At 39.8% G+C, this 23188-nt stretch overlaps 1 protein-coding gene across 1 annotated transcript in view; it reads right to left on the bottom strand.

The window, feature by feature from the left end:
* The window catches only part of TRIM37 (tripartite motif containing 37), a 49706-nt gene extending 28376 nt beyond the window's left edge, over positions 1 to 21330 (bottom strand). Inside the window, exons 1-10 of the mRNA XM_032784924.2 lie at positions 21060 to 21330; positions 18707 to 18808; positions 16268 to 16308; positions 15078 to 15194; positions 12447 to 12534; positions 10803 to 10925; positions 9555 to 9678; positions 7462 to 7529; positions 4888 to 5012; positions 2206 to 2256 (exon numbers count right to left, since the gene is read on the bottom strand). Coding sequence (XP_032640815.1) covers positions 2206 to 2256; positions 4888 to 5012; positions 7462 to 7529; positions 9555 to 9678; positions 10803 to 10925; positions 12447 to 12534; positions 15078 to 15194; positions 16268 to 16308; positions 18707 to 18808; positions 21060 to 21080 — 860 coding nt within the window. The 5' untranslated portion in view covers positions 21081 to 21330. The remainder of the gene's footprint in view (positions 1 to 2205; positions 2257 to 4887; positions 5013 to 7461; positions 7530 to 9554; positions 9679 to 10802; positions 10926 to 12446; positions 12535 to 15077; positions 15195 to 16267; positions 16309 to 18706; positions 18809 to 21059) is intronic.
* Positions 21331 to 23188: the final 1858 nt, after the last annotated feature.

Genomic DNA, 23188 nt, shown 5'->3' with positions numbered 1-23188 from the left:
TTTTTTTTTTTTTTTTTTTTTTTTTTTAAGTTTTAGAATTTCCAAGCAGCCAGACTGCCACAACATCCCTTGGACCTATTCCACTGCCTAATATATCTCATTATTAGCAAAGTTCTTCTGATACTTATCCCAATTTCTTCTACATACTACTATATCATACCACACAAATAATTCCACTCCAAATATTTAAAGAGTATAAGCAGCAGAGATGTAGACTTTTGTTCTTTCCCCACTACTCAGATATCTACTAACCAGGCTACATACAGTTAACTCTTAATCTTTCCTGTAAGAAATCATCTCTTCCACCCATTCGCTTCAACCCCTTCATTTTGGTGCTCTTATCTGAACACATTAGGCAATCCTGTTCTGGTGATGCAATGCTCATAACCATAACACTGGTGCAGTCACGCAGGAGCCATATAGAGAGGAATTTCTCTCTCTGCTCCAGGACGTGATGCCTCTGCATGTATAGGATAAAAGTGCATGATTATTTTTCCTTCCTATGGTACAGATCCATCATCATCCTTATATCTTTCAGCCATCATTGCTTCCCAGCTTTCTGCTCAACATTTTCCCCAATGAACGTTTGTTTTAAGTTTGCCCTCCCACCCCATTTCTCCACAAGTGTATTAGCAGCAATTGTCCTTAAATCTTCTACTAGCCATGTTTCCAACCTGTCTAGATACCTTCGTATTATTTCTTTGTCCTCAATAGTTAATATTTGTGTTAGCATAGCACCTAGGATCCCTAGTCAAAGATTAGGACCCCTCTCTGCTAGGCACTGCAGCAACACAAAACAAAAAATGGTCCCTGCCACACACAGCTAATAATCTAAGTATAAGACAAGAGACAACAGATGGATACACACAGACAGGGGAGAACAAGAAAACAATGAGACAACACTGGTCAGCGTGATCAGCAGTGATCTCACCACACCAATAATCTAGCCCAGGGGTAGGCAACCTATGGCACGTGTGCCAAAGGCGGCAAGCAAGCTGATTTTCAGTGGCACTCACACTGCCCAGGTCCTGGCCACTGGTCGGGGGGGGGCGGGGCTCTGCATTTTAATTTAAATGAAGCTTCTTAAACATTTTAAAAGCCTTTACATACAATACTTTAGTTATATATTTTAGACTTATAGAAAGAGACCTTCTAAAATGTTAAACTGTATCACTGGCACACAAAACCTTAAATTAGAGTGAAAAATGAAGACTCAGCACACCACCTCTGAAAGGTTGCCGACCTCGATCTAGCCATTGTCAACATTTCTTGTAGGCATCATAGAAAATGAGTTTTGAAGAAGGATAATGCATTCGTTTTACACATGCTCATGGGCATCTTCTTCCAACCATGAGGAGCAGGATGGGAGACAGTATGAACAAGCTTGTTTGAAAATGGAAACAAGTTGAGCGATGGAGGCTGGCTTCGTGGGCCAATACAGAGCAGAAGTCAACCTTGATAGTGAATGAGACATGATGGTAGGTGGGAATAAACTGGTCTGAGAAGAGAAGCTGCAGACAGCAATTTTAAACAGAGCATACAGTGATCTTAGAGATAAAAGCGGTGGTAGTTGGAGAGGCAAGTGGAGTAAAGGATGGGATTTTACAATGAGAGAGATTAAAGCATGCTTTTATTGTGAGGGGGGAAAAGCCAGAGGAGAGTGAGAAGTATAAAGGTGTTTGCAACTTCTTTCAATCTACTTCCAATCTTCGCTAAAATAAGTCAGAATTCACAGGAAATTGGACTATCAAGTTCTAGCCTCAAATATTACTTCTAATTTAATCAAAGTATTCTAAAATTAATTCTTTAATGGTTGCATTAGCAAAAATAAACAAACAAATAAATAATAAATCAGATGATCTAGAAAGATGCAAAACTTGTAAGCTGAGCAGAATTTTAAGTGTCCATGTAGAGATCATGTAAATGTTCCTTGCAGATTTTTTTTAAACTTGTGGGGTGATTAGAGAGAAGTAATTTTCCTTCAGCATGGATTTTATTTTAAGCAGTCAGTTTACTGAATTGGTAGCTACTTTTTCTGTTCACTACTGGAGACAAAGGTCAAGAGATTTGATTCAGTTCCTCACACTTGCACACAGGTATCTTGTGGTTTTCAATAGGTCTATTCAGTGGTTTAAAACCTAATAAAGAACAAATGAGAAACAACCTCCTTGACATTCATGGTAATTTTTTAGGACACATTCTTACCTGAAGTTTTCCAAGACAAAGGTGGTTGAGTCATAGGCTGGTACTAATTCGCTGGGGAGAAAACATATTAGTAGAGTTGAAGAAAATAGCATTAAAATCAGAGGATGGGATTTTCACAGGTATTTAAGCAAGCACAAGGCCCATTAGGAGGCCATAGGACTTGCACTCCTAATCACTTAAGCACTTTTGAAAATCTCACTCAAGATCTTCAAAAGGATATGAAGGTTATTAAGCTAATAGTCATATCACCACAACAGTGGTCATGTTTCTAGAAAACAGAACATAAGTACCACTGTAATAATTTTTTTTTTTTTTTAATTGCAACTTCTGAAGACAGTAGTAGCTATACCAACGCATGTATACATTCTACTATATTACATATGTCCCAGGTAGATATTACAATTTTAAGTATATCTTTAGCAGCAGTAACTGATTTTGAAGGGTGTGAAAATGTTTTTATTTAAAATGAGTATCAGAATACATTCATGTATTGGATCCATGTGCCATTAATAACATCTGGGATTATTAACACTGACAAATTTTAAGACTCAATTTATTTTTCTCTTGTTAAATTGTATGTGGTTTGCATTTCCTTCAGCTTGGAAATGAAAACAGATTTATACATTCCAGTCTACTCTAGGGTTCTGCTGAATTATATAGCCTCTCACCTAGCAAGGAAGAAATACAATTTATACAGTGGTAATAAACTTTTAGAAAACACCAATGAAATCAGCTATATTATGGGAAACCACAAAGGCTTTGCACAAGTTACATATAAACAAGAATTCAAATTTTAGAAAAAGCAAGATTGCTCTTGGAGGGTATTTTTAGAGAACACAGTAGGTTTGTGAGCTTCCAGTGTCAGAACTATTTTTCTGCTCCCCACCCTCTCCCAGTGGCACTGCAAGCATACATATCCCTCTTGTCCCCTAAGTAAAATGATGCAGGAACAACTCAACTATGGTCAGAGGGGAGGTGGACAAGAATGTCCAAAAATGATCAATTATTAACTTTAGAAAACCTAACATGATTTGCCTTGTGACAGCAAGGGATGACGGTTACTTAACCAAGGGAAATCTAAAACTATAGATTTTAGTATTTAAAGAGATGGAACTGCTTCATGGCTGGAGAAACAAAACATCCAAAATATATCATGTTTCAGCACAGGCCTGTAGCAAGAGAGACCATCAGTTGCTACCACCTCCTTTAAAAAACAAGGTTACTCACCTTTGTAACTGTTGTTCTTCGAGATGTGTTGCTCATATCCATTCCACACCCGCCCTCCTTCCCCTCTGTCGGAGTAGCCGGCAAGAAGGAACTGAGGAGCGGTTGGGCCGGCAGGGCTATATATCAGCCGCCATGGCGGTGCCACTCCAGGAGGCGCCCAGCCGGTCCACCTAGTGTTGCTAGGGTAAAAAGTATCCGACGAACGTGCACGCGGCACGCGCACACCTACCAGAATGGATATGAGCAAGCACTCGAAGAAGAATAAGTATTTACTTTTAAACATTTCTCTGTAATGCATTTAAGTAGTCATGTCACAGTGAACACACTTCAGTGTATTCTTTTCCAGGCTATATTTTAAAAGCCTGCCAAACTGGTGTTTGATTGATATGGTTAGAAAGATTTGAGTAATTTTAAAATTACTCAAATGCAAAATTCTCTTCAAATTTTATAGAAACCCTGCATCTTCATTTTAAACGTAAAATGCTGCAGCCACCCATCCTAACAAGTGCACAGATTTCTGCATAAACCTGCACCGATGGCTCCTTTCTAAAAGTGAGTTGTGTCAGCAAATCATTTGGGTTTTATTATATACTAAAGGTGACTTGTACAGGCATCTCATGAGACCCCTTCCACATTTATTGTACCACTTGAGCATTTGCTAATAAGAGAACCCTAAAATTATAGTCTGATTGCCCTCAACAGCAAGAGTAAGAAGGGTCATCAGTATACAATGATTCAAAACCTATTCCTTTACTCTACTGGATCCCACTTCTAATGCTAGGATGTAACATCAATTACAAGTGAAGTCCTCATGGAGAATAAAAAGACTCTGAAGGAGGTGAGGGGAATTGGGTAAGTGATCAATTATTGAGATTATCAGCATTCAGCCTGAGAAGCCAAGCCAGATAATGGAGAGAAATCTTCCCCCACAGGCTACCACCGCAGTAGCCCTAATGTTAAAGTAGCTTTCAGGATGGATTTGGGGATCTCTCCAACATCAAATCCTCCAGTTGCTTCCTATTTCCCATCCCTCCAAAGCAGGGGCAGAATTTGTTCTTACAGTGCAGTTTCTGAATACACCTCTACCTTGATATAACGCGACCCGATGTAACACGAATTCAGATATAACATGGTAAAGCAGTGCTGGGGGAGAGAGAAGGCTGTGCACTCTGGTGGATCAAAGCAAATTCGATATAACGTGGTTTCACCTATAAAGCGGTAAGATTTTTTGGCTCCTGAGGACAGCGTTATATCAAGGTAGAGGTGTATTTTATACATCAGGAGCAGTTTTCTCCACACTAACCATTCCACAATGCTCAAAACCATTCAGATGTTTGTGAAGTTAATTTTTTTTGTTGTGGGTTTGTTTGTTTAAGACTAAACCAAACTGCTTTAATGCTTAAGCTTTCAAGGTCAAACAAAAACTTGCAAAATAAAGGAAATACCAGGCTGTACCTTGTGAAGTCTGGAGGGACAGGAGTAGTGACGAAGGATGCCATAGGCTTCCGGTGAACCTGCTGAAACATCATCAGAATCTCCGAGCTTTTAGATATCAACTCACTCTTACTGCATGATCGTAGCTGCGGAGAAGAAAGCAGATAAATTACAATATCGTTACAGAAAACCCACAGATTTTGGCTTAAGTTTTTAAATGAAGACCTGTCAATACAAGAGGTAATGTCTACTGCAGGTTCACAGAGAAAGATTACAATAGTGCTTTCCATATTGACTGAGAGTTACGTTTGTTAGAGCTTCCTTGGAATTTGTCTGTTTTGAAGGTTGTAAAAGAAGTGGTGGTGGCGGCAACAAAAAATTGCCACTTGTTCCCATAATTGTTTTTATACTAAATTAAGTAAAATTAAGCCAGTGTTCTCTCTACTCACATGATTTTGAGGGTCCTTGAATCATAATGTGAGAACTATAGTGTTGTAGTATTTAAACAACTTTCAAGTGTTTTAAAAATTTCATTAGCAGCTACTGTGTACTCAGGTGACTTTTCAGTCTGAAAGCCATAAGTATTTGTACTAGATACAAGTATGTTTGTTTTACCTTGTCACTGCCCCTGGCAAAGTACTATACCAGCTGTGATCTCTGTTGCTATGCAGTGTATAGGTGAAACTTAACTAGGCTTTGACATGATTAAGTTTAATCTATTATATAACCCAGTACATTAAGGAGAGTGTTTTATACTTCCCTTCCTTAGTTATTTTGTGGCACTCTCACTGTTAAACATAGTTTTAATTAATTTTTCATTCAAATATTAAGCCAATATTCAAATCAACTACTCAAAACGTACATTGTCTCACAAAAGAATAACCGGGAATATAAATGTAACCTTCCTTCCTTCAATTCAGCACACAAAGCCAAGATGTTTTAAGCGTGTAATATAGTGTACCTTTTCAACACTAGATGCCTCAAGTAATAACCACTTCTGAACAAAGATAAAGGGGAAATAATCCAGTTTTATGTCCTCTGAACAGCTGGAAACAGACATTTAAAAAATAGCTAGGTAGTTGCAAAAATAACTAAATATTCTCTATTTCTTCTGTACAATTGAAAGGCAGGAACAGTGGGCCTGAGCTGTAAAACTTCCTACCATGCTCAGACAAGAATAATGATATGCATTTTTAATATTACATCAATAAAAAGATTATTAAATTCAAAGCCTCTTGACAACTGGTGCACATGTAATGTAACTTTTTAAAGAGTACTAATAAACCTCAGAATTTGGGGAGATACAGAGACATCTGTCTACTGCTTAAGAATCATGGTTACAGTAAATATTTGAAATATGACTTAAGTTACCTACCTTTTTTTGGGACATGTTCTTATAGTTCCCGTTCACTGTATTTTAATAAGTTCTATACAATACAAAACTGCTGTGCAAAGATGCACATGGATTGAAATCCTTACCACATTAAAAGAGTGAAAAAGGTTTAAAAAGTCCTCATCTATAGAGGTCACTCTATAGCAAAAAGGGGTTTTGGAATGTAGTGGAAACCGAAAGAAAATTAAAAAAAAAAAATAGGCCCACATACAACGTGTAACAGGATTTGCTGAAGAACACTAGCTGGTGTCTCAGACATGAAAACATGGTTCTGAAAAAAGTTGCCTCAAGTGCAAGGAGAGAATGGCATTTCCAGAACAGGTGGTGAATTTGAGTTAACATTCACTGGAACACAGAAAAAAAGAATACAGGACAGAAGATTAACTGCATGCAAAGAAAAGATTTCCTTTTCAGGAGCTTTGAAATTTTTTTTGGCAATTTAAAGCATCAAGCAGTGTCATGAAAGAATTATTACACCCAAGGCTTGAACAACCCGTTCGGGAACACACTAGCTCAGGATAAGCAGGAACTCTTTCAGGATTAACAGCGACTTCTGCAGAATTTAAGCTTTCACTTACAAAAAAATTTTCTAACCCTCTGTGAGGAAAAACAAACAAAAACAAAACAAAAAACAACCTCCCAAAAGTGAACTGAGTGGAAGGAAAAAAAACCAATGCTGTGCCATCTTCCCACAGCTGCTGTCTGAGACCTCCAGAGCCTTTGCCACATCTCATAACTTTCAAGAACTGCAGAGTGAAAACTGGCCTATTTGCTTTTTTTTTTTTGTTTTAATTATTGCTATTCATAACCTGTGGCAGCAGTGAAAGTGACAAAAATCAGTCTTGTGCTCCAAGCACTAAGCTACGCTATATAAATGAATAAATAATAAATGTTGTCGTATCATAACTGCTAATTACTTCTGTACTAGCTATTCAAAAGACAAAAAAGATTAACTAGAACAAGGCTGTTCCTGATTTAGAGATAGAAGCCAGTTAGGTTTTTCTTTTTCTTTTTTTTTTTTTCTTTTTTTTAAAAGGAATCTTGGGTGACCTATCTAAGCCCAATTCAAACCTAATTCTACCTTATTCATTAATACATAATTCAGAGTAACAAAAGAGGCAAGTTCATAAAGTGTCTTTGTGCAGCTTCCAACATTTTAACTGTGGGGCAGTAGTGGGTTGTGTTGTTTTTTTTTAAATCACCTGGTGTTCTACTTCCTGTAGCAGAGACTCCAGAAGTTCAGTTTCTTGGGTGAGTGATGTCTTTTGACCTGTTTAAAAGAAATGAGATTTAGTGATCGTGTGTTTTGTGGTTATGGTGTTTTTTGTTTGTTTGTTTGTTTTAAAGAAATGAACCTCCCTTCTGGAGACTGCTCTAAATCTAAGGTAAAGAATTTCTAAATATATCAAGGTTGATGGAGAACACATTTTAAAGGAAGCCTGTTGTTTTAATTAGAGCTGCAGTGAATGATTCACTTGAGGTTTAAGACATTAATGAAGCATTCTTGGTGTCCCAGAAATGACACAGGCTTTTGAGAGAAGAGCACATTTGGATTTCATTGAACTCTCTCTGATCTGACCAAACCTCCTTTTGTAACATCTGAAATCTAATTTAAAAATGACTTTTGTAGGCCTTAAACCTTTTAAGGAAAAAATAATTAAACATTGATGTTTAAATATAGTGTTTCTGTATTACAACTACGATTAAGGCTGTGACAAGACAAAGAAGAAAGAAAAAATCAACTCTTATTTTGAGTCTATCACACATTAATTCTTGTAAATGAATTGGAGGTCCTTGAAAAAGTGCTATATAAGTGCAAAGTGTTATTCTGTGTTAACCAAATAAAGAGGGAATTCATAAATAGTTTGACTGACTTTCAAACACTGAACCAATAAAACAAATTTTGTAATTGACTGCAGTATTCGGTATGATATGCTTAAATGCACTCATTGCAGATTTTAACTTAGAAGAATTTAAGAGGATTTTTTTTGTTAAAAACTAAGTGATTCTTTTAAAACTCTAGATAGGGTATTATACTTGTTATGATTTAGTCTCTATGGAATAAAAAATATGGTAGCTTTGAAAAGATGTATTTAATACATTCTATATCCTTTTCCAGTATGCAAAGTTCCGATTTTATATTTTCCTCTGAACAAAATTTCACATGTCAAGAGAAAGTTTCAGCATAGTTTATTATTATTTATGTTTGTATTATTGTTGGGCTAAGAGACAGTCCATATCTCCATGAGTTTCCAGTCTAACAGATTTAGTTTTGTATACTGCATGACTAAATCCTTAAAAAAATTGTTCTCATCGCCCCTATTTCCAAAGAGACTGATATTCCAATTTAGGATAATTATAATATTTAGCTTTTACACAGCAGTTAACAATGGAATGCAAGTATGAACGGAGAAGCTGAGGCAAAGTGATTTGCAAAAAGTCACACAGTAAGTGACAGAGTTGCAAATATAATCCAGGTCTCCTGATTTCTAGCCCAGTGTTCTAGCCATTGAAACATACTGTCTTCAAGAATGAACCTAAGAGTCAATTGTAGAGATGTTTCCAATCTGGAACAAACTATTTCATTTAAAATACAGGTTTGGTTTAAAAAAACATTTACAGAGGGAAACCCAAAGACTGCACTGTAAATTGCTTTGCACATAAGTGGAGTCTTATTAAAAAAAAATGAGATATGCGTATATAAGTGTTATACAAGCATCGGTTCCCCTGTGTATACATACTACCTACTTCTCATTTGTAAAAAAGACTAAATAGAGGGAAAGGTTAAATGGCTGGACCAAAGTCAGTGACAGAGTCAAGAACAAAACCTAGAAGTTCTGATTCCTCCCGATACCTTGCTCTCACTACTGGACAATATTTATTTACTAATCTGAAATAATACTCAGCAGAAATATTCCATACAGAAATAATATTTTTCAAAGTTAGGTTTGGATAGTAGATATCAGAGGTGACAAATTACAGCAATCAGGAAATAGCACTTTGCATGTTACATCTTCAAAAGCGTACAATCATTAATTGTAACAAAGTGGTACATGTAATGAGTTACCATACAGTAGCTTCATGGAATCAAAACATAGTTACATCTAACAAAATGTATTATATCACAGTAACCACGCAATTAACTAATGACATTGCTATATTTAGAAGTCTTCTGTCTTCAACCTGAAGCCAGGAAACTGCTGCATGCAGTTTTGTGTTTCTAGAAAAAAAACTTGCCAGAACATTTTCCTTTAGTCTGTTACTTCCACTTACATCAGATAAGATTAATACCTACCCATTAGTGTTATAAGCTTGTTCTTCAGTTGAGTGTCTAATCGGGCAATCATCATCTCCACTGCATTCCTAATTTCCCGAACTCGTTCATCCTTTGCGCTGCGTACTGCCTCTACATTCCTCTCCTAAAGGACAGTTCAGAGGTAATGTACAAAAAGGAATAATCTTCTGTTTTTTGTCCATATCTCTGCCTCTCATCATACCCTGTCCATTTCAATGGAATGTTTTTCCCTTGACAAGGATTTGGAAATACAGAATTCCTAATTAAAAGGCATGCCAAAAGTGTTCTCTCTCTTTGGATAGCCTAGAAAAATTGACTATCAAAACGAAGAATATTGTACACATCCAAAACTGAGTTCTTAAGGTATAGAGTAAGCCATTTTTTAAACTTCATAAAAACTACAGATGCACAGCATAAAGCAGCAGAGAATGCAGTTGCCCTCTGGCGGTTGACTGAAGGTTAAAACTAAAAAGAACACATTTTTCTCATCATAGACAAACATGTAAAAGACTTGCTATGACAAATTAAACACTCTCTTGGAACTACTTGTTTCTTTTTCTGTACAGGGTACTACATAGAACAAGTACTTTCTTGAGTATAGCAACCATAAACAGAAAAGGGAAAATGAATGCACACACAGTTTACTTTACATAGCGCCTTTCATCCTTGAATCATCTCGACCATACACACATACCACAGCACCAAAATTTTCAGACAACTCTGGGATGAAGGGTGGCTAACTAGCCAGTACATGCACAACACAACAAAGAGAGAAAATTATGACCAAGAGCAACAGGCAACTCCTTCTCTTACAGTAGTGCAAAGGAGATAGTATGTGTCCATGCAGAGCAAATGGAGCCCTATTTTACTTTCTTTTCAATCTTATTCAAAAGGTTTGCACACTAAACTGCACAGATATCAGTAAAATCTCCCCCAAAACTGAGGGGCTGAATCACCCCAACAGAATTTCAGATCTTCAGCTTACACCACTAAGGCCTGGTACTTTTTGTACATGTAATACTATACCAGTTACAGGTGTGCAGGCGTGCTTTTTACTGGTACAACCTTTAGCTCGGGCAGAGTTACATTGGTATAAAAGCTGCCATGTACCAGTATAGCTCATTCCAAGGCACCCTTATACTCATATGACTGCACTCACACTGTGGGAATTGTACTGCTCTAACTATACCACCTCCTGAATACATCCATACATTATACAGTTATAAGAGGGTGGAAACATTTTCTTACCACTTCTTGCACTAGACTGATCAACTCCATAAGTCTCCTCCGAAGTTTTGCTACCTCCTCATTCACTTTTGTGACATGTTGCTCATAAATTTCAGCTAGTGGCTTAAAAGTATGTCCTCCATGCTATTAAAAGAAAAGATCAACAGAACATCATATTTTAGCTATACTCCATCCCTGTTAAATTAGGAGTTTTTTCCCCTTCTATGGTACCATTCAATTTGGGAAAGATCCAGAGCAGATTGTCTGTAGGAAGTCTGTCTTTCACTTCCCTTAGTAACAAGTCTTGGATCTGGCTTCTGCACCACCCAAATAGCTTTCTGTGGAGAGCTATTTGGAGACTGAGCACTCACCCAAAATGAGCCCCAGCATTTACTGTGCAACACTTGGGTTAATTACATTAGGGGGAAAGAGGTATACGTATTTTGAGCTAACATGCTAGCAAAAAACTTACATTCCCAAGTATGAGGTGTGTGTCTGTCTCACTTGGGATTATTTAACTGATACAGTATTAAATAGTTGGGGATCTGAGGGGCTTATAAAGCTTTGAGTGCCAGCAGGGGATCTCCTCCTTTTGAATATGGGGTAAAGGGATATCAGACTTAAAATATTGCTTGTTTGTTTTATTTCTGACAATGTTATAAAAACAGTATTAAGAAACTAAAAATACAGGGTTTTTTCCTATGATTTATGCTATTCCTCCCCACCTTTTAAAAACAGTATTTAGGTCAACTAGAGACAGGTTCCAGTTCTGTCCACACCAGCTTTAACTATTTCAATTTCGGGTTCCTGTGGCCTTTCACAGGGCTGCAGTGCTTTTTAAAAACATTAAGTGTTTAACAGAGTATTCATAATGTGAAGCCTTTGTATCTTGTTCTCCCTTTTTTCCTAAAACAGATAATTAATTACTTCATGGATTTTACACACAGGTACTTTTTCCTACAATAAAAATAAGCTGAATTGTAAAAACAGAACGTCTGAAAGTGTCACAAAAATACCTGTTTTGTGTTTAAAAAAAGTTTTGTTAATGAGTTTCACTTTTGGGCCAAACATGACTAGAGTGTCTCCTCAGTCATTCAGATTTATAACACTTAACAGTGAAGTCTAAGGTAGTTCTTACAGTTGGCCACATTGTATAAAAGATAAATGAGGGAAAGTGTGTTCTAGTTTCCACTCAGGTTGGTGAAGACTGAGCTGATGCCTACAGACAGTGTTTCAAAAAAAAGAGATGGTTGTTTCTTTTGAACTTAAGACTAGCTTTCAACTCCTGAAGATTATTGCTGAGTATGTGCAACACAAATGAAATTTGTGTTACATGATTATGTGAAAGATTTATTTTTTGTGCTAGGAATTCATTGTCACTTTCAGTTTATCTACAATAGTCTTGGTTACTAAATTCATACTCAGGATGGTAATTCTAGCATCTTTCCAGAAGAAGCTTGAACTTGTAACAGGAAACATTATCTATGTCAAAATTCATAAGACTTATTTTTTCACATACTGTAACTAGGGTATTTTAAAGGTAATTTAAAAACAATGCTAACAATTTCATGCCATTGGCACTGCTTCTGTAATACAATTCAGGCACTACTAAGATAATTTCCTATGCTCCAGGTGGACATAACATGCTACAAGTCTTCTACTCACCATTCCTCCCCAGAGAGCACACTGGTGACAGATACATTTCTTACATGTCCAGCAGAATACACTGAGTTTTTCATGATGGTTTTCACACCTTAAAAAAACAACCAAAAAATAGTGATGGGAAATTACATAGTGGTGCGTGGAGTCTGAAAAGGTTCAGAAGCTTGATTTGTTTTGTTGACATGATTTTGAGAGCAAAGCTCAAAATCTAGGAGTTACAAATGGTTTCCCCAATGGCTAATAGCAAAATTAATTAGATGTATTCTTCTTGCCTTGCACAGCATGCCATCGTTTTACTTCGTGTCACATATAATATCTTCCCAGGAAATTTCTCCTTGAGGTGAGAAAGTACACTCTGGAAGCTGGTTTTAAGCACCATCTTAGCTGCATGGTATACTAATGAACCAGGATTTGAATTCACTGATTCTAGAAGCTAAAAATTTTAAATGATTGTTGGCATTTCAATCTAGTAACTTAGAAAGGTTTTGTAAACCTAAAGTATTCTGAGGTGTGGATCAATGTGGCATCTAAGTGCCAAAGTGAGGCATCAATATTTTAACTAGAAGAAGGTTCATATGTAACAAGACTACTCTCTCAAACCAAATGGCAAATGATGAGTTTCTTTAAACACAGGTTTCTCAGCTACACTTAGCAATCTGGGTCCAAGATACTTGAACTTAAAGGGAAATCAAGTTACTCCTTTCAAGACTTAAGAGGGTCATGGTGGCCTGGCTTTACTGTAAAGTTTCTATCAGTATCGGACCCAGATGACAGCACACACTGTTCAGGGACTCCCAAAAACGGTATGATACTTCTTGCCTATATATGGCTACTGAATATAGAAAGCTGATTCATCTATCATAAGTAGTCCCAGCTTTTTTCTGCAGTAAGGGTGAAACTAGTCAGTTATAATACTGTCTCCAGGACTCTGTGCAAGATCTATACATTCAGATTAATTCTTTGATGACTTTTTGTCAACCTATTTTTACTGGAAGAGTATAGAGAAACTAAAATGAATAATTAATGAAAAAGAATGCAACAACAACTTAAATACACAGAAATTCAATATTTCAGTGTCTTAGTTTGCATACATTTGATCATTAGATAGTTAAACTGAGAAATGTGACATCTGAAGGGTTGCTTTATACTAGTCTTTAATTGTGGCTTCAACTAGTGCTATCGTTTTCATCAGCTCAATTTTTTTCTTGTTCTGTACCTTTGTTCATGAAAATGGCTGATTTCTGAACCATTGGCAGTGGTTTCAAAAATTGTTTTGTCACTACAGTATCCCAGATTCTTCATAGTGTGTGAGCAGGCTTATAAAGCACCATCACAGCAGATCTCTGAATGATGTAAATGAGAAGTTTGCACAAGATCAAGGATGAAATAGTGCCTTTATGCAGTTCAGAACAGTTACTTACCTGATAGTAACTGTGGTTCTTAACAACAGTTTCTCAGTGTGGACTGCCCTCAAGATACATGAAACCTACATGCATCTTGAATGGGATCCACACGGACAAAGACTTGAAGAACTATTATACTTTGTTATAATTATTAATTATTTTATTGCCTTATTCACCACTGCTCAGTGGGAAAATATTCTCACTTGGGGGGGGGGGGGACAAATTGCTATTCCTACCCTTCCTTTTTTCCCCCCCATGCCCTTTCTCATCTTTGTACATCCTCCCTTATTTCCTGCTGTATTCTGCCCACTCTTTGCAGAAACCCTCAATACTCTCCCAATGCCTTTATCTATTCATGTGCTATAAAGATTAGCAATAAAATAATCTGCACAAATCAGCAATATTATGGAATATTCCAAATTGCAGTTCTCCAAAGGGGGATGCCTTTTTGCTGCGATATTAGCACTGTATTCTTCATGCTATCCAAGAATCAGAGAATGCCCGTATCACAAGATTAAAGAAGTTGGTTCCCATAGTTCTTTCTCCACTATATGAAATCCAAGGAGAAATGGCATTTACAAGTGACAGTTAAATTGCACAATATATGACCAATAAATCTTAGTTATCCACATCACTGCAAATTCTACATGGGAGGGATTTTAGACCATGCATGCCTTAGACCAAATGTCATACGGGGAAATAAATACATAAAGACTTGTCTAGGCTTATGCACTAGCACATCCAGGAGTCCCTTTAGGTTTCTGAAAGCATTATCAGAGGAATCTCTAAAATGCCCTCTTTGCTTTCATCATCCAGTGTCCAGATGGTCACTGTGAATGGCTACGAGCAATATGAAAGAGGCACCCCTCTTCAATCTTCCCATGCCTTTCACTCAAAGTATGTTAGGCCAGGCTAATTCAACTGTAACTTTCAAGGTAATAAAAACAGAAAGACCTGTAAAGACTTAGCTTTTAGTGCTACTTACAGAAACTGGTACCATTTCTAGAAATAATCAAATCAATCAACTGCCAAATTCTTACCACCTTTCAGCTGGACAGCGTAAAAGGAAGCATACTTACTGACTGCTTCTATTACATGGTAGCACATTTCAGTTTTCAGTACTTAGGAACTACAGTCCATTCCCTAATTTTAAGAGAGTGGAATTAAATGTCTGCAGTTTTTGAGACAAACTACAAAATCCTCAAATTTTAGAAGAGTCTATTCTACATACTTGTCTTTTTCATTTTCTTCATGCTTAGTGAGATTGCATAGCTGAAGTGTGTCAAGCTGCTGTGTAACCTCTTCTGCCCAACGACAGTTTACAAGTTCCCGTAGCTGGAGTGGGGCTCTGCAAAATAAACAAACAAAATGTTAAAGTTAGATTCATAGACTAAGGTTGGAAGGGACCATAGTGATCATCTAGTCCGACTTTCATGTTGCAGGCCACAAAACCTCACTCACTCCTGAAATAGACCCCTAGCCTCTGTCTGAGTTACTGAAGTCCTCAAATCCTGGTTTAAAGACTTCAAGTTACAGAGAATTCACCATTTAAACTAGTTTAAACCTGCAAGTGACCCATGCCCCAGGCTGTAGAGGAAGGCAAAAACCCCCCCAACTCAGGAACTCAGTTTCAGGATTTCAAGGTTCTAAAGAACACCAATGAAACGGATTGGCTTTGTCAATTCCACTGTTCTGCTCAGAAACATATGAGTAATAACAGACAAAATAAAGCTGTCTACAATGCATAAGTTAACTTTTCAAATGTGATCTTCAAAACCATCAGGCTTAGAACATTAAAGTTTTGGGTTTGTTTGCTTTTAATATAAAGAGCTTATGTTCCGAAGAAACTGGTTGCTCACTGACCTCGCAAGAAAAAGTGTCTTACTTGCCATTAGGAAATGGATTTTTTCAAGCTCTGTATGTATGGGACACAAATACTAAGAATGTGCATGCCGCTTGGCACGCTGCAACATGTTTATTCCTGGAAGTGTCTGTCTCATAGATTTATAGAAAGAGGGTAAATTTCAGTCAGTCTAAAAGTGTTGTTTGGTCCCTCTGCTGGTCATTCGAGGAGTGACACTGAATAGTTCTGAGAGGAGTCCTGTCCACTTCTTCTGGCTAGATGTGGTTATATCCCTTAAATGGACGGAATAACATGGTGTGGATCACCAAAATTTTACATAGGTCAATCCTGGCCATACTAAAAAAGGATTTAAAATAATTACTTTGCCAGTTTAGATAAGGCTTAATATCACATTAAGAATACCTTCAAAAGAGACACTTGTGATACATATGGTATACTGACCGAGACACCAAAAAAACCCCAAAACAAAACAAAAAAAATCCTCCACACACCTAATAACCATAAGAAAGCTGACTACAGAGTTATACTGTATTTCTAATTTATTAAAAATATCTTACCGACAGTGAGGGCACTGAGCTCTTTGTTCAGTCAGCCAACGCTATGGAAAAAGAGGATGGGCATATTTTGAGACACATAAGAGAATTAAAGATATGGAAAATTCTCACACACTGGTTTCACTTTTGTCTCATTTACACTATAAGTCATTTTTCCTGTGCCAATCCTCCTGTATTTTTCCCTTATTTACACTCATGATTTTAAATTAATGAGATTTAGCGAATACAAGCAATCTCAGTTTTACGTACAACTATTTTAACTCTCAAAGGAAACAGAATGGGGGTTTTTTTTGGGTGGGGAGAGTTGATTTAACAACAGTTCTACTGTTACACTAAAGGGAGTTTTGAGATGTCTGGCATACCACCAGAAGCCACAGAATCTATCACACAGTCCCATAGTTATACACTAAAGGGCATATTCTAGTAAAAAGCAAAGATATTGCAGGTGTTTCTCCAGTCTAGTTTTCAAGGAACCACATATTCTGCTACTTAGCTAGTCATATAGCTTTCCTTCAGGAGATATTACAATTAATTGATTTATTGACTAGCAATCCAGTAGGCATTGAATGGCAGGGTTGGGAAGATAAACTTCATTAAAAAGGCACATGTAGGCCTGGTGAGAACTGGATCACTTTAATATAAACTGCAAATTCGAACTTTAGTGATAAAACTGCTATGTCTTAAGTCTCGAATTAAAAACTCCTCTCTGCCAGAGCAAAGTTTCTCAGCCCATGGGCTATGACCCAAAATTCAGTCACCAGAAAATGTCAAAGGGTCATGGGGCTGGGTGAACTCAGCTCTCTCTGCTCTGAATGTTGTGATGGGTTGAACAGTGTAGCGATTTGGCCCACTCCGCCCCTCTGACATGATGACAGAGGGATGGATGGGCCGAATTTGAATGAGGGGCACTGGTACCCCATGCACCTGGTCACAATGCCCAGAATGGGGAGCTGAGCCCAGCTGGACCCCCAAGACAGGAGCTGGGAGGGTGTAGTTGGTGTCACAGTCTCCCGTGGATACTTTCCCTCCTCCAAGGTAATCCCCTGCCCCATTGCCAGGTGACACCCCATTTTTCATACTCCATCCCTTCCAGAATGGGCCTCTCAATCTATCCTTCTCCCACAGCTGGGTGACTCCTCCCCATCATACTGACCATCCTTGCCCCTAGGCCCCCGGATTTTCCCTCACTGTACTCACAGCCCTTTCTGCCCACCAACTCCTTCCCCCAGCCCACCCACTTTACCCCAAGGACCCCAAATCCTCTTTACTCTCTGCCTCCCATGGGCCGTGTGAGGTGTGTGTATTTTCTGAGGTGGTGTTGGCTTGCTGTACCTCCCTCAGACCCCTCCACCCCCATGTCCTTCCCCAGCCCCCACTCAACTCCTTCCTCATTACACCTCTAGGCTCCCCTTACCTCCCTTTACCCCCAGGACCCCAAATCCCTGCTTTATCTTCTGTGTCTCATGCACCACGTGGGGGGGACTGGATTTTTGGGTGGGTGTCTCATCTTACCACCCTTCCCCCAAGTTGCCAGTGGGGGATGGGCTGTCCCATCCTGGCCAAAGTATCTGGAATCTGAACTCTAAGCTCCTCCTCACCAAGGACAGATCACTGAGAGGAAGAGAATTAGGTCTGGGGGCATCTCTCAAGATCATGACAGTCCATCAAGGTTTACAAATGGGACCTGAGCCCAAAAAAGTTAAGAACCACTTCCAGAAGGCAACAGTAACCCAACTAACATCCTTAATCACAGTTAGAGTCCTTAATCTCTTGATCTATAATCATGTGCACAAGCTACAAGTCAAAGGATGGATTTTCTATTTGCCAGACCCATAAACACTAACCAAGATCTCAAAATTTTCCACCTTCACAAATCATAGGTCCTACACTCCAAACCATGCTGTAAGTGTTATTGTCAAATACAACAGTAGCGATTGACTTGGTACTTCAGCGCTCATAATTTTGTGGCAGGAAAAACCATGGCCAAGATTACCCAACTACCCACTCAACATGCTTCTAGCATGGCTTCTGAACATGGTGCCAGGCAAACAATTCAGCAGCCATGATTGAAGCCTGTTTTAGTATAGACAGGGCCTCACAAATGACAAAGATGATATGGCCTAGCATAACTCTGTACTGCAGGCCTAGTCTCACTTCCCAGCTAGGCACCACTGAAAAGGCCCCTTATGAGATGTGAGAGGAAGGGATTGTTGTATGCTTGTTGCTCAAAAGTGACTCTTCCAGCCAATTAATTGGTGTTGAGTGATCCAAAAGGGTTGGTTATGGTACAAGTCATAACTTTCACAGGGAGAAACAAGGAGCACAGAGTAAGGAAAGGAAACTCTCAGTGCTCCAACAAAGGACACAAGTAAGTTTGCCCTGCAGCTCTTCATTTAAGAATCTGTGTGTACATAGAAATTAGAAAATAAAATGTGAACTTACCCGAATGCAACTGAAACAACATAGCTTGGAACAATGTGGACACAGACGTGCATCACGCAACTTTTCCATACAAATAAAACATCGGAACACCTCAGCAATGCTCTGCAAAAAGTTAAGATTCACACGAGTGGTAAGATATATATTTGCAGCTTGTTAGATGTTCAGAAGTCAAAGCTTCAGGTTTAAAAACAGTAAGTCCTACTTTGCAAGGCTATGGATGACATGTTGGACTTGAATCATGATGGTGGTATGTCTCAAGATAAACAACCATAGATCACACTTTCCCATTTTCTCCTTTTCCCACGAACATGCTGTTAGCTCACTTTGTTTTATCACTTTATTTTTTTCCATCTGTATATGGACCTCCTGATAGCACAAGCCATAGAACTTCTCCACAATAATTCCTATTTCAACTAGAGCATATTTTTAAGAGAAACATCCAATTACTCTAATTGTTAAAAATGTATACCTTATTTCCAGTCTGAAGTTGCCTACTGTCATTAGATCTTGTTATAATAGCTTGCTCGATCGATAAGCACATTATCAAATATTTGTTCCCCATGTAGGTACTTATAGACTGTGATCTGACCCTTTAACCTTCCCTTTATTAAGTTAGAAAGCTCAAGCTCCTTAAGTCTACCACTGTAAGGCATGTTTTCCAATCCTTTAATCATTCTTGCGGCTTTTCACTGAACCATGTCCAATGTATCAACATTCAACTGAATATGAACTGCCAATGTGATGTGGCATCAAAAAAAAAAAAAAAAAAAAAAAAAAAGGCCAATATGATTTTGGGGTGTATTAACAGGAGTATTGTATGTAAGACAAGGGAGGTAACTGTCCCGCTCTACTCAGAACTGCTGAGGCCCCAGCTGGAGTACTGTGTCCAGTTCTGGGCACCACAATTTAGGAAGGAGGTGGACATATTGGAAAGAATCCAGAGGACAGCTCAAAAATCACTTATTCCAGAGTACCTATAGCTAAATAGTTAATCTGCTAGAGCTATGATGGTCAATTTCCCAGTGTAAATAAGCCCTTATATCTTCTATCTTCTCATTCTCTTCTTATATAAACCTTTCCATACCTCAGAACACTTGTCTCCTATCTCTGAAATCCTACTGTTGCTCAAATTATTGAGGAAAAGTGACCATAACTGAATACAGTATTTCAGATGAGGGCAACCTTTTACTTATTTACACAAGTGGCATAATAATATTTTCTGTATTTCCTATACCATAATATTGTTTGTTTCCTATTACTGCACACTGAGCTGATGTTTCTTCATGAAAACTGTCCACAATGGTGTTTGGGACCTTTTTCCTTGTGTGGTTACAACTAATACAGCAGCAGAGTGTCTGATGGATTCCAATTACTCTTTCCAATGTGCATTTTACCTTTCATGTGCCAAAACTAAGGTTAATCAGCCACCATGCTCTCCATTCCTAGCTTTGTTATGTGTCTCTGAAGTTCTTCAAAATCTTCTCTAACCTGGACTAATCTAAACAATTTTGTGTCACCTGCATTTTTTGTCACTTTCACTGCTCACTCCCTTTTCCAGATCATTAATGCATATGTTAAACTCCAAGTCTCAGTACAGAACCTTGTGGCACCCAGCCACTGCCTTATGACATGATGAAAAACACCCACTTACACCTATACTTTGTTTTCTGCGTCTTGGGCAATAACTTACAGCACTGTTCAACCTTTCACCTCACAACTACTCATGGTACGTCTACATTACAAGCACGATGGTGACACAGCTGCAGTTAAGCTGCCACAGGGTAGACACTTGCTACAGACAAAAGAGGTTTTTTCTGTTGCTGTAGCAAATCCATCTGCTGAAGAAACTGTAGCTAGGTCAATGTAAGAATTCTTGCATCGAACTAGTGGTGTTGACCCCACAGCTTAGATCAACCTCACTTTGCCTCGAAAGGGTGTGAAATGAGAGGACAATTCACACTCCCGAGCACCACAGCTAGGTCAGCTTAAGTCTTTGGTAGAGGCCTGGCCCTAGTTTCTTTATTCTCTCACAAAGGACTTAGTTGGAGGCTTTCTGGAAACCCAAACATCAGCCACCTGTTCTCCCTTGCCCAAGACTGATGCACACACCATCCTAGCAGGAGGGCGAGGCCCGACTTTCCTGTGCAGCCAGCGGAGGTGGCCAGCACCGTGTCAACCAGCGAGACCTGGCAGCAGAGCGCTGCTCACCTCGCCCCGCCGCACAAGGAGCCGGGGCGAACCCAGGCGTCCCGGCACCCCCAGCTCGGGCGCAGGCGGCCTCCCGCCAGTGCCCAGCAGTGAGGGGAGCCGGGCCCGTCCCGCCCCAGCAGGTGGATGCTGCCCATCCCCTCACCTCCACGCTCTGCTCGTCCATGGCCCCGGCTCTCCCGGCGCCCGCCCGGAGCGGGGAGGCTCCCCAGCGCCCCGGGGAGCAGGTCCCGGCCGCGGCCCCTGCGGGAGAGAAAGGGGGAGGGGGAAGAGCGTAAGGAGCCGCGGGGGAAAGGCTGCTTCTCACCGACCCGGCTCCCTCCGCAGCGCCCCGGACCCACTAGCTACCGGCCATGTTCGCCCAGGGGGTCGGGGCGCCGCCGGCTCCTCCCTCAGCTCGGCCTCCCGCCTCCCGCCTGCCGGCCCTGCGGCTGAGGGAGCCGGGCCCCTCCCTCACGTGATCCGCCCAGCCTCAGTGCGCAGGCGTCGCAGAATACCCCCCCCCTCCGGCCGCCTGCTGCTGCTGCTGCTGCTGCTGCTGCAGGGTCCTGGACGCTGCCTTGGACGCGTTGGGGTGGAGCATCCGCAAAGGGGGCAGGCGCCGCCCCCTTCACCTGCTGAGGCTGCAGCACGTACACCTCCCCCCCCCCTCACTGCTGCAGCATCCGCACTGGGTGCAACCTCCCAACTGCCGAGGATGCAGCATCAGCAGAGGGTACAGGTTCCCCTCCCATACCCCCCGTTCTTCTCTCTGCTGCAGGTTTCAGCACCAGCTGAGGTTATAACCTATGCGTAAATTTTTGCCAGAGCTTGGCAGTTCATAGCCCCAGCACCTCTAAGCTTGCTGCATGAGTTATTAATGTAAAAGTTGCTTGACCCCAGCACCTCTTTCATTACAAATTAAGGACAGGATACAGCCTTCTCTTCTTCCCCGGCTGCAAGTTGCAGCATCCACAAAGTGTAACCCCTCTCCCCACACTGCTGCAGCATTAGGTAGGCGACTATAACTGTGGCCCAGTTTTGCAGGCTTGTAAATAAGTTTTAAATCTTCCCCACCTCCCCCTTAGTGCACGTTGTCGACGCTGCTGCCTGCACAATATCTTCGGCCCCAGCCTCCAATCTCACTGGAGCCAGGAAGAGGACACTGCCCTAATTTACAAGCAGTAGGACTGGCATGGCTGTCTCTAGGGCTCAGGCTTGCAAAGAAAAGCTTTAAAATATAATAAAAACCCACAGAAGGCAAATAAAAAGAACTCAGTATTATTTATTGAAATCATGTCAGGTATTTCAATTTAATGGTTTGGGGGGGGGCCCTGAAAATGCCTTTTTTTATGCTTCTGGTTGCCATTATTAATAATCACCCCTCTCACGTACCTGCCAGATACACAGCTGAGTGTTCTCTTTTGCCCTGCTACAGTTGATGACATCACTAACTCCTAAACAAGTTTAAATACAGTTCATTGGAGCTGTTGCAAATCCACATACATTTCTGAGCAGCTGTTTCTTCAAAGTAGGAATCTGAACTTAGTTTTAGACCTTTGCTACCTGTACTATGTGCCAGCAACCCTACTGAGTTTCTGCAACTGCAGGAAGCAGTTACTGTTAGGCCTTAGTCCTTCTAGTTCTATGAATCCTAAACTGTTGTCTTAAACTTTGTCTACATTAGCAGAGTGGCCTGTTGCTGACAGTGGATTTCAGCAACAGTTGCAACCAAATCCCCACTAAACACAAGTTAGCTGCAAAAGGACAGAGACAGACTTTCAGAATTTAACCAATTTCTAAAGTGGCCCTGCCAGTGGTTTGTCTTTGGCTACGTTTGCCTTTAAATCATGCTTAGCACCATTTCAGATGCAGTGCTGCCCACCCCCAATCACTCATGTCACTTCATCCAACTGACAAGCAATTTAATCTTTACCATTACAGAAGAGAGGAAGAGCAAAGCAGCCTGACTCTAGAACAGAAAGTGACTGACAGTTTTGATCTAACCAAGCATAATCTTTTGTTTATCAGTTTGTGAAGTGAGTTCATCTCAAACGAAAAAAAAAAATGTGGAGTATTCTAATTGTTTAATTTCTGCATATAAACTGGGAAGGTTTATAAAAAGATAGCAGTCTGGTGGTTGCTATACTATGCCACAATAGCTTGAATCAGAAACCAAGTGATTGTTTTATTGAACAGTTTAACCATGTGGTTTGACTGTACTACAAAAAAAAAAAAGCCTGCATAGGTTAAGGGAAATTCAGGAGTTGTGAAGAGAAAAGCTTCCCTGCTGAG

Source organism: Chelonoidis abingdonii, chromosome 20, assembly GCF_003597395.2.
Source record: "Chelonoidis abingdonii isolate Lonesome George chromosome 20, CheloAbing_2.0, whole genome shotgun sequence".
NCBI lineage: Eukaryota > Metazoa > Chordata > Testudines > Testudinidae > Chelonoidis > Chelonoidis abingdonii.
This window is presented reverse-complemented; position numbering and strand designations above follow the sequence as displayed.